We start from the raw sequence: 11,783 nt of genomic DNA on the forward strand, positions 1-11,783 counted from the left end.
ATGAAAAACATTTTTTTACAAGAAAAATTGATACTTTGGTTAACTTTTAATCCTGGGTCAGCATTAACCGGCTTTCGAACAACCCGGCCCAGTTTTGGACTGATCCCAGTTTCCACCTAAAAACTCAACTTTTGTTTTCCTCGGGGGCATTAGTCGTCGACGATGGGAGGATTGCGACGAGATTTCGAACATTTCCTTCGCTTACTCTGCCCTATTCGTCACACTTAACAACTAGTAATAAGCGATTATTAACCGCGCGGCCATGGGCCGAGCGCGGTTCATGGTTTACCCGTGGTTTATTAACCGCGCGGCCATGGGCCGAGCGCGGTTCTAGGTTTACCCGGGGTTTATAATTTTTTTTTTTGTCGGTGACCAGACGCAGACCTCCGCTCGACCAAATTTTGAGTCGCGCAACGTGTGATGTTTTTGCGGCAGAAGCTGTTAAAACATAAATACACGGACAATTTTACGGATATTGTTTTCTTTTTTCTGGAAAAAATATATTTTCTTTTCGTTTTATCAAAGCGTCGGATTTAAAGGGAACAAGAAGATCTGTTAGATCTTATAACCGCGCTTTTAAAATTTAACTGTTTCCTTAGTACTACAGTCGCAACGCAGTGCATATTCCAAAGCAATCTTTGATGATTCATTGATTACTGTAGACATCACAGCACTTGATCAACACAAACTCTATTATCGCACCATCAGTCGTAGCCGTTGTGACATCTCCGATGACGTAATAGTCTTAATCTGGAACTTTCTTCGGGATATGTATGGGCATGAAGATACGAACACTATTACAAACCGCTTTCTTTCTTTAAAGTCACGATTAAATTTAACTGTTTTTTTCCCTTGAGTTAAGGGTTAGCAAAGAAGTCACACGAGTCACATAATTGAAGAATTGCGTTATCTACGGCTATCTTTAGTACGGTGGTTATTTCCCTATCAATGACGTAATCTTCGCACGTTCTGACACGTTCTTTGCTTGGTTTGCAAATATTTAATTTTGCTTCCGATCTATGAACTCGCTGCGATGAAACAGTCAAAGGATTTACTTCATTTGCCTAAAACCGCAAGAAATACTGGCAAAATTACAAATAAATTAATGACCGTCGCTTCTGCCGAAATAAACTTGCAAAGTAAACACGATCTTATTTGTCACGTAGCGAAAGTGAAAGCTGCAACGTCAGCGCATTCCATGGCTGACGTAATACCTTTTTTCACCGTATTTATTATTCCCTTTAAATCCAACGCTTTGATAAAAAAAAAAAAAGAAAATATATTTTACCCACAAAAAAGAAAACAATATCCGTAAAATTGTCCGTGTATTTATGTTTTAACAGCTTCTGGCGGAAAAACATCACACGTTCCGTGACTCAAAGTTTGGCCGAGCGGAGGTCTGCGTCTGGTCACCGACAAAAAAAAAAAAAATAAACCACGGGTAAACCTAGAACCGCGCTCGGCCCATGGCCGCGCGGTTAATAATAAACGTCAGCCAGAATAAACGTATTACGTCAGCCATGGAATGTGTCGACGTTGCAGCTTTCACTTTCGCTACGTGACAAATAAGATCGTGTTTACTTTGCAAGTTTATTTCGCCAGAAGCGACGTTCATTAATTTATTTGTAATTTTGCGAGTATTTCTTGTGGTTTTAGGCAAATGAAGTAAATTCTTTGGCTGTTTCATCGCAGCGAGTTCATGGATCGGAAGGAAAATTAAATATTTGCAAGCCAAGCAACGAACTTGTCAGAACGTGCAAGGATTACGTCATTGGTAGGGAAATAACCACCGTACTAAAGATAGCCGTGGATAACGCAATTCTTCAATTATGTGACTTGTGTGACTTCTTTGCTAGCCCTTTACTCAAGGGAAAAAACAATTTAATTTAATCGTGATTTTTAAAAAAGAAAGCTGTTGTTAACAGTGTTCGTATCTTCATGCCCATACGTATCCCGAAGAAAGTTCCAGATTAAGACTATTACGTCATCGGAGATTTCACACCGGTTACGACTGATGGTGCAATAATACAGTTTGTGTTGATCAAGTAATGTGGTGTCTACAGTAATCAATGAATCATCAAGGATTGCTTTGGAATGTACACTGCGTTGCGACTGTAGTGCTAAGAAAACAGTTAAATTTTAAAAGCGCGGTTATAAGATCTAAGAGATCTTCTTGTTATTTTTTTTTTTCTGTCGGTGACCAGACGCAGACCTCCGCTCGGCCAAATGTTGAGTCACGCAACGTGTGATGTTTTTCCGCCAGAAGCTGTTAAAAGATAAATACACGGACAATTTTACGGATATTGTTTTCTTTTTGTGTGTAAAATATATTTTCTTTTCGTTTTATCAAAGCGTTGGATTTAAAGGGAATAATAAATACGCTAAAAAAAGGTATTACGTCAGCCATGGAATGCGTTGACGTTGCAGCTTTCACTTTCGCCACATGACGAATAACATCGTGTTTACTTTGCAAGTTTATTTCGCCAGAAGCGACGTTCATTAATTTATTTGTAATTTTGCGAGTATTTCTTGTGGTTTTAGGCAAATGAAGTAAATTCTTTGGCTGTTTCATCGCAGCGAGTTCATGGATCGGAAGGAAAATTAAATATTTGCAAGGCAAGCAAAGAGCTCGTCAGAACGTGCAAGGATTACGTCATTGGTAGGGAAATAACCACCGTGCTAAAGATAGCCGTGGATAACGCAATTCTTCAATTATGTGACTTGTGTGACTTCTTTGCTAGCCCTTTATTCAAGGGAAAAAACAATTTAATTTAATCGTGACTTTTAAGAAAGAAAGCTGTTGTTAATAGTGTTCGTTTCTTCATGCCCATATATATCCCGAAGAAAGTTCCAGATTAAGACTATTACGTCATCGGAGATTTCACACCGGTTACGACTGATGGTGCAATAATAGAGTTTGCGTTGATCAAGTGCTGTGATGTCTACAGTAATCAATGAATCATCAAGGATTGCTTTGGAACGTGCACTGCGTTGCGACTGTAGTGTTAAGAAAACAGTTAAATTTTAAAAGCGCGGTCATAAGATCTAAGAGATCTTCTTGTTTTTTTTATTTTTTATTTTTTTAGTTTTGTCGGTGACCAGACCCAAACTTCCTCGCGGCCAAATGTTGAGTCACGCAACCTGTGATGTTTACTCGCCAAAAGCTGTTGAAACATTAATACAAGGACAATGTTACGGATATTGTTTTCTTTATTGGTGTGTAAAATATATTTTCTTTTGGTTTTATCGAGGCGTTGGATTCGAAGGGAAATAATAAATACGCTAAAAAAGGCATTACGTCAGCCATGAAATGCGCTGATGTTGCAGCTTTCACTTTCGCTACGTGACAAATAAGATCGTGTTTACCTTGCAAGTTGATTTCGGCAGAAGCAACGGTCATCAATTTATTTGCAAGTTTGCGAATAGTTCTTGTGGTTTTAGGCAAATGAAGTAAATTCTTTGGCTGTTTCATCGCAGCGAGTTCGGTGATCAGAAGGAAAATTAAATATTTGCAAGCCAAGCAAAGAAAATGTCAGAACATGTACGGATTACGTCATTGGTAGGGAAATAACCACTGTACTTAAGGTAGCCGTGGATAACGGAAGTCTTACATTATGACTCGTGTGACTACTTTGCTAGCCCTTTACTTGTGGAAAACACCAATTAAATTTAATCGTGACTTTTAAGAAAGAAAGCTGTTGTTAATAGTGTTATTATCGTGTCGTTCATATCGTTCATGCCCATACATATCCCGAGGAAAGTTCCAGATTAAGACCGTTACGTCATCGGAGATTTGTCAACGGCTACCGCTGATGGTGCAATAATAGAGTCTGTGTTGATCAAGTAATGTGATGTCTACAGTAACAAAAGAATCATCGAGGACTGCTTTGGAATGTGCACTGCGTTCCGACGGTAGTGCTAAGCATACACTTAAATTTTAAAAGCGCGGTTATAAGATCTAACAGATCTTCTGGTCGCCAATACATTATACTTATAAACTGGTAATATATACCATATTATCATTTATTATTCTTATGCATACCTTCGTCTTATCCAGGTCCTGTAACTCTGTAGCAGTGTCTATCGAGACTTTCCAGTCATGCCCGAATCAACTGCCATAGCAACGGTACACGCCATCGTCTTCCTCGTGAACATTGTTGGAAACTCACTCGTTTGTGTGATCATAAAAAGAAATCGGGATATGAGGTAGGCCCGCATTAAAACTCGTGAAACCACGCTTATCCATTTTATCTAAATAGTTTTTAAAAAGTCGAGATTACCAGTGTTTGCTTAAGGGTGAGTACTTTTGAATGCAATATCTTTCATTCGTTTCATCATTCGTGCTATCCGAAATGGCCTTATAGGTTTACAGTGAAACATTCAATGATAGTTTGAGGATTTTTACATGGATTTTAGTAGTGGTACTGAGGGGAGAGGTGGATATTAGAGGATTTGAAAAAAATAAATGAAAAGAGAAATGAGGGTTTAATGAAGATATAAAAATAAAACTTTTTGTAATAAGTGATGGATGAATATCAAAAGAGACTTTCCCCAACCTGACATGCTATTAAGCCGAAGGTCTTTAACAGCTTCTCGTTATTGCATTCCTCATTTAACTTTCATTCATTTCCATGAAAAAAAATCAGTCGTACAATGTACTTCCTCTTTAACGATACTCTTGGACGATTAAAAGACAAACTAACGGAAAAAAGCTCAAGAGCTGGCTAAATGAATCTCGTGATTGAACACCAACTACTGCATTTGGTGGGTTAGGCAGTAAATTTTGAAAAAAAAAAGAACTCCTTACTAAATAATTTTATTTTGGTGTAATGTTATATTTCCTCTAGTGGTCAACACTAAAGATATTGGAATGTTTTGTTGCTTATCGGGTGAAATATGCTTTTAATAAATGTAGGTTCATCTAAAATTATCAAATTCTGTTCAATTGAAATAAAAGGGAATTTATAGATTTAAATTACAAGCGATGCCGTTTCCGCATGAGCGCACACGAAGGACGTGATCTAACGACTATTTGCTTCAGTTATATATATTATATTCATATTTATCGTATTTTACAGGACTCCCATCAACTGTCTACTAGTAAACCTGGCTATAGCAGATATCATGTACGCAGCGTTTATTACACCAGAAGTTATCTTGAGAATCACTATCACCCACCCCGATGGATTGGCTGGTATATTCTTGTGCAAATTGGTGACAGCTGCAATCTTCGCGTGGATTGGAGGCTTTTCCTCGATGGTCACTCTGCTTGTTATTGCTTTTGAGCGATATTTTGCAGTGATTTACCCTTATGAAAATAGGAGACTTACCACGGGGAAACTGAAGGTATGTCACTGATAATGGCCATAGGTGTAAATAAAGAATGATTTAGATTTAGGTAAGTGACATAATAATACTTAATCCTGGACATTCGTTGAAGTTTCTCTTTCTAATAAAATGACACGGGTTGCTCGATATTTACTTCGTACAAAATGCTAATTTGTTTCGCGTCAATCCTGGTTTTCCCCTTTCCATGTCATTCATGAGCTTATTGGGTCTGCGTTAGGGGTATCGTCTCCATTACTCACAAGGGCACTCATGCAGTACACACAGCGACTTCTTTTGGTATGAATGTCTATATTGTTATCGAAGAAAATAAAACGTCGCTTTTGGAACGAAGAGTGGTTAGCCCAAATTTTGGGAAAGACAATATACATGTAGTGCACAGGGAGGTTTTGCAACATTCCAGCTAAAGATTCTAAAAAGATTAAACTGCTTTTAATTTGCTAATTTGCTTTTAAATGTAGAGGCAGCGTGGCCGAGTGGTTAGGGCGCCGGATTTGAAATCCGGAGGTCACGGGTTCAAGTCCCTCTCTGACCACCAAGCTGGAGTTGTTTCTCGGTAGACCCTAGTTCAACTCCTCTGCCACGCTTGTAAATAGCCAACTGGTCTGCGTCCTACCAGTTGGGAGTTTTAACCATGTTATATTCATTTGCATTATTTGTTTCATCATTTGGTTTTATTGGAACTGAAAAGCCCCATTAGGGGAGTGGTCAATTAAGATGTTTATTATCATTTTTTATTTGATGGGCTTTTAAGTAATATATAAAACACGAAAGAGAGCGTTTGATCAGATTTCCAAACTCTGCAAAGAAGTTGAAAATACGACTCGTAGCGGAGTATTTTTGACGAACTTCGAAGTCTTTGGAAATGTGGTCAAACACTGTCTTGAGTGTTTGATATATCTTCTCAATCGAAACTAAAACTAAGGAGGAAACAGAGAATTAAAATCGTAAAAATCTATACTAATTAAGATCAGATATTCAAACACCGTCACGGTCATGATTTCCTTTGTTTAAACTTAATGAATCATTAATGAGTTTGAGAACGACGCAGAAAGATCAGAAGAGTCCCTGCTTCTCTAGTTGTCCTTGTCCTTGATTATAACGTGTGTTACGAGTATCAGTTCTGGCAGGAATCGTTATCACAACCTTTATGTTTAACAATTTCAGAAGGCCATTGCTGGCTCTTGGATCTTCGCAGTAATAATCAATCTGCCTATGTTCGTGGTAGTAACCGTAAAGGACAATACTTGTATGAATATCCGGGTGAAAGGAGAGGACTGGATGCCCAAGGCTTATGATATGCTATGGAAATCCGCAGCACTTTTGACTATAGTACTGATGGCAGGGTTGTATTCCAGAATCGTGTACACTCTGTGGTTTAAACGCGACGATCACGACAATCAACTTGCCTTTCAACAAAGAGTAAGTGTAAAGGTGGAAGGTCTTCACATAAGGGAATCCAGGAACATTGTGATGTTCGTGATGATGTAATTGTTATGTCGTTTTCGTGATTAGAACGTTCTGGTTGTGTTACTGTTATGTTTGCTCGTGGTTGTGACATCATGGTTGTAAACTTGTGATCGACAGTGTGAGGGGGACATTGTGACTGTGACATTGTGGTGGAGACATTATGGTTGTGACGGCCTATGATTGCGACATTATGGCTGTGACATTGTGGTTGTGACATTGTGGTTATGACATTGTGGCTGTGACATTGGGGTTGTGACATTGTGAGTGTGACATTATGAGCGTCTGTGATTGTGACAGTATGGTTGTGACATTGTGGTTGGGAAATTGTAAGTGTGAGGTTATCATTGTGACATCGTAGTTGTCATACGCATTGTAAATCTGAAGTTATTGTGATTATTGTTATGTTCGCTCGTGGTTGTGATATCGTGGTTGTAAAATTGTGATCGACAGTGTGAGTTTGACATTGTGATTTTGACATTGTGGTTAAGACATTATGGTTGTGACGGCATTAGGATTGTGACATTATGGCAGTGACATTGTGGTTGTGACATTGTGGTTTTGACATTGTGGTTGTGACATTGTGAGTGTGGCATTATGATTGACACTATGGTTGTGACATTGTGGTTGGACATTGTAAGTGTGATGTTATCATTGTTTCATCGTGGTTGTCATACGCGTTGTAAATCTGACGTTATTGTGATTCTGGAATCGCATTTGTGGTGGTACTGGGGCTGTGACATCTGGATTGGAACATTGCCATGGTAACATCCATACTTTTTTCCAAGCCTCTTTGTTAACATTTACTTTCAATTTATTTTTCTGATTAAATTGTTACTATCGTAACCGGATTTGTGTCTCGATATACACAGGGCGTAATCAGGATGCGAAAGCGAGTCACCTTGATGGTGGTAACTGTCACTGTCTTATTTGGGATCTGTTGGGTGTCTGACATAACTGCGCATAGCATAGACTACTACACATCTCACCGCATTAGTAAAGAGACATACCTCACTATTCACACGCTGATCTTGCTGAATACTGCCGTGAACCCATTTGCGTACGCTCTGTTAAGCCACAACTTCCGAGAGAAGATGAGGGGAATGATATACTGCAGATGTCCCGGCTCCACGGATTCCTGGAGTCCAACCACGAGGATACCACCAAGTAGAAGGAAGTCTTCAGAACGTGGTAAGATTAAGATTAAGCTAACCATATCGCACAACGAGACAAAGGTCTTAATGGAAGAAAAAGTGTCTCTGCACGTCTCTGTCCTCCACAAAAAAAGGCAATTATGCGTTTTCGAGAGTGTCAACTATAATGAAGAGTACGGCTTTTTTCAAGTTTCTTTTTGGAATTTTGTCAGGTGGATGCTCGTGGAAGACAAACTATTTTATTTAGACTGGTTGCATCAGTGTATGTAGTGCTACAGGAAAAAGAATTCTGCAAATGACTTGTCTGAAAAAAGAACCACACACAGAGCCAATAGTCGAAAAAACCCCGTTTCAGCGATTTCGACTATAACACTATCACTGCATGTGATAGAACCATTTTGCATAATTTTCTTGCTCCTGCTTAGTGTTTTCATTAATTAAAATATTCCACGTTACAACAACATATCTCGGTGTATTACAGATCCTAGAATCACGTACAATTAATGAGTTTAATTTCTTTATTACTTTTTTACAGAATTATGTCCAGATCAGCACATTGAGACTGGTGGACATGTGAACGTGGTAGCTATACGGTTTGACCAACCAATGTAGAAATGCTCTGTAACCAGTGATAAGTGAAGTAGCGAGCCGGTTGACAAACACTTCAACATTTGCATACGGGCCGTAGTCATTACGTCGACAATTTGAAGTTTTAGAAGGACTTAGTTGATGGTTGCACTATTTTACTATTTTAAATCATTTTATGCTTTTCTGGGAAATTTAGCTGGAGTATTACGTGTTAATAAGTAATGTATGAAGGCACACTTTGTTAGACGCTTAAAGATGCAGCTGAAACAGACAATAAACTTACAAAACAAAACTGTTTATTTGACCCTGATAACTGCGTCAAGGTTCGAGTCTTCTAAGTCATGCAGGCTTATTAACATACCCTGAATCTAACTGTATATATCTTCGGTCCACTGACACTTTCATTCGCACATAAGGCCATCCTCATAAAATGTCTCGTTTTCCATCGCCCTCCCTCAGGTTTTCCAACTAAAGCGAGTCATGATCAGACGGTTGGACAGTCCTTTCGTTTCCCATCTTCTCGCTCCGGTTTTCCAACTAAAGCAGTCGGTCGGTTGGACAGACCTTTCGTTTTCCATCTTCCCCCTGGTGTTTTCCATCTAAAGTGAGTCCGTCGGTTGGCAGTCCTTTCGTTTCCCGAGTTCTCCCTCGGGTTTCCAACGAAGGCGAGTCGGTCGGTTGGACAGTCCTTTCGTTTCCCATCGACTCGCTCTGGTTTCCATCTAATTGATAAAGCGAGTCGGTCGGTTGGACAGTCCTTTCGTTTCTCATCGTCTCCCTCGGATTTTCCAAAAAGCGAGTGGGTCGGTAGGACAGTCGTTTCGTTTCGTCGTTGAAACAGGGGAAGCGCCCTTATAAACATGTGCCGGCATTAGTTTTGAACAAATTTCCTTTTATTGCAATACATTATATTTTACGGAATTAATATATCGAGAACTCCACAAGGCTTCTGACTAGTTTACTGAACAGAAAGGTAGAACAAATAATGATAACCAACTATTGGGTATAAATGGCCACAAATGTGACGATTTTATTTTAAACTAAACCGTTAAAGCCACGAATTAGAATCACTTCAGGGACAATGTAGTTGTTCACGAGATGGCGTTGATCGCAGGAAGGGCCGCATGTATAGCAGATAATATTCTCCTGATTGGTCAGGATACTTCAATCCGCAGACTGTTGAATAACAGGAAATGCTTTGCAATAAAATGACACTATGCTTTGAGTTTTTCGTCATAATAATTTTTTTTCCTTTCCTAAAATCCTACACTCACGCGACAAGTGTTTTTACTTCAAATCCCGCATAATTAGGCAACACCTGATACTTGTTTTTGTAAGATTGATATTCATAGTATACAAATTTACCACCAGAAAATAAATGACCCAGAGAAGGTAGATATTACAGCGTCCGCAGAACGCTTGTTAGCTGCTAATTAACTAAAAGAGACCCGTGGAGAATTTTGAGACAGGAGGACATAACGCATGCTAAACTTACAGTTACTTGAAACTATGTCTGAAGTCTTGGAAAAGCTAATGATTATTTATATGGATCATAGCATTTCCGACTTTATATATTTCGAATCACATCTTACTCTTTAACACGTGGCCTTCTCAGTCTAACTACATGTAATGTAATTCTGAAAATGCAGAAATTCGAACGGTAAAATTAGCCATGTTTTTCCAAAGGTAAATAAAATTAGTGAAACACTACTCGAAAATACAGACAGCTTTCAAAGTACATTTCTATCACTTTTCATGATAGTTATTCAAATAAAATTTCGAACGGCAGGTGAGAAGAAGATGGTCAACAAAAGTTATAGTGACACTTATAATTTTGATTATGATTAGTGAACTGTTGTGATTTCAAGCTTCCTTTTCTGGCAATGTACTCAGTGATGTCGGTTTGTTTTGGGTTGGCTTCAGCATCAATGCTAGACATCTCCGTCTCTCCGCCCGTTTGTTAAGGTAAGGATTGTTATTGTTTCATCTTTACTCCAAACCTTTAGACATGGTAATTATGGTTCGTCGAAAGTTAGAAATGTAACATGGTGGTAAATATTGTCTGCACAGTTTATTGTAATGTTTTTGTTTTGTTTTGTTTCTTTTTGTGTCATTGTGTTCCTTTTTCATGGGATGTAAAACATTCCTAACGGAATAATTTTGAAGCAAATAATAATTTTATAACATGTAACATTTAAAAAACACCCGTGAGAAAGCGTGGGCTAGTTGTAAGCTGTCAGCACTTCTATTATATCAAACAAAAGGTGTTGTTCCTTGTTCTGTTGTTCCTTGTTCTGGGAGGCGCGGTGGCCTCATGGTTAGTGCGCTCGTCTCCGGATCGAGCGGTCCAGGTTCGAGCCCTGGCCGGGGACATTGTGTTGTGTTCTTGGGCAAGACACTTTACTCTCACAGTGCCTCTCTCCACCCAGGTGTATAAATGGGTACCGGCGAACTTAATGCCTAGTCGCTTCATGCTACAGAAACCGGGATAAGCTCCGGCCTGATGAGCCACTTGGCTCGTATGCAGGCTTTACCTTTACCTTTACCTGTTAGAAGATAATGAACGCTAGACCGTTCACAGCTTCCCTATTTTTCAAAGCACATGCAAGAAAAAGCGAGCGAAGCAAACGCAAAGCACACGGGGGTGGGGGTGAGGAGGCGAGTGGATGAAGCCAAACGAAGAATACCAGTTCTCTCGCGATTCTATCCGCGCGTTCAAAAGATCGATTAAAAATACGAGAAAATAGAGGGCTGTGAACAGCCTAATCCACGCTTGACGTTTTTAGAAAGACTGCACGACGGGAACGCGTTCATCAGTTTTATAGACCTAAAAGTGCATTACTCTGTTAGAAAAAATAGGAACAACATCTTTACAGCTAAGAATAAAAGGGGCACTCATTGCGCTGACAACGTACGCAACATCTAGAACTCAGTATCCGACAACTTCAGTTTAAAACTGCTGTATGTTCCCTCGCTCGGTCACTGAAGGTCTAAAATGTGGCCTCGATAATATATTTAATCTTCAGATGACGTCAAAAAGGTTACGTCTTTTATTTTCTGCCAAGTTCCTCTGTTGCCGCGTATCCGTAAAGCGAGCCCAGTATCCGCCACAGTTATACAAATATAGCATCAACTTGCATGTAGCTTTCCGAAGCCAACCGATATATTGCTGTTGTTCAGTTGCAAAGTTTTCGGCTAGCTAAGAACGGAATACGCTGATAATCAAAG

General features: G+C 39.3%; 1 protein-coding gene across 1 annotated transcript; it reads left to right on the plus strand.

Annotated features, from left to right (window-relative positions):
• The first annotated feature begins 3,640 nt into the window (after positions 1 to 3,640).
• On the plus strand, positions 3,641 to 8,579 carry LOC145475215 (pyroglutamylated RF-amide peptide receptor-like). Its single transcript, XM_081455235.1, has 5 exons — positions 3,641 to 4,206; positions 5,079 to 5,346; positions 6,514 to 6,768; positions 7,686 to 8,004; positions 8,503 to 8,579. Exons 1-5 carry the CDS (start codon positions 4,100 to 4,102, stop codon positions 8,577 to 8,579), a joined length of 1,026 nt encoding a protein of 341 aa, XP_081311361.1. The 5' UTR covers positions 3,641 to 4,099.
• The last annotated feature ends 3,204 nt before the right edge of the window (positions 8,580 to 11,783 follow it).

This window comes from Orbicella franksi, unplaced genomic scaffold (genome assembly GCF_964199315.1).
Source record: "Orbicella franksi unplaced genomic scaffold, jaOrbFran1.1 SCAFFOLD_44, whole genome shotgun sequence".
Lineage (NCBI taxonomy): Eukaryota > Metazoa > Cnidaria > Anthozoa > Scleractinia > Merulinidae > Orbicella > Orbicella franksi.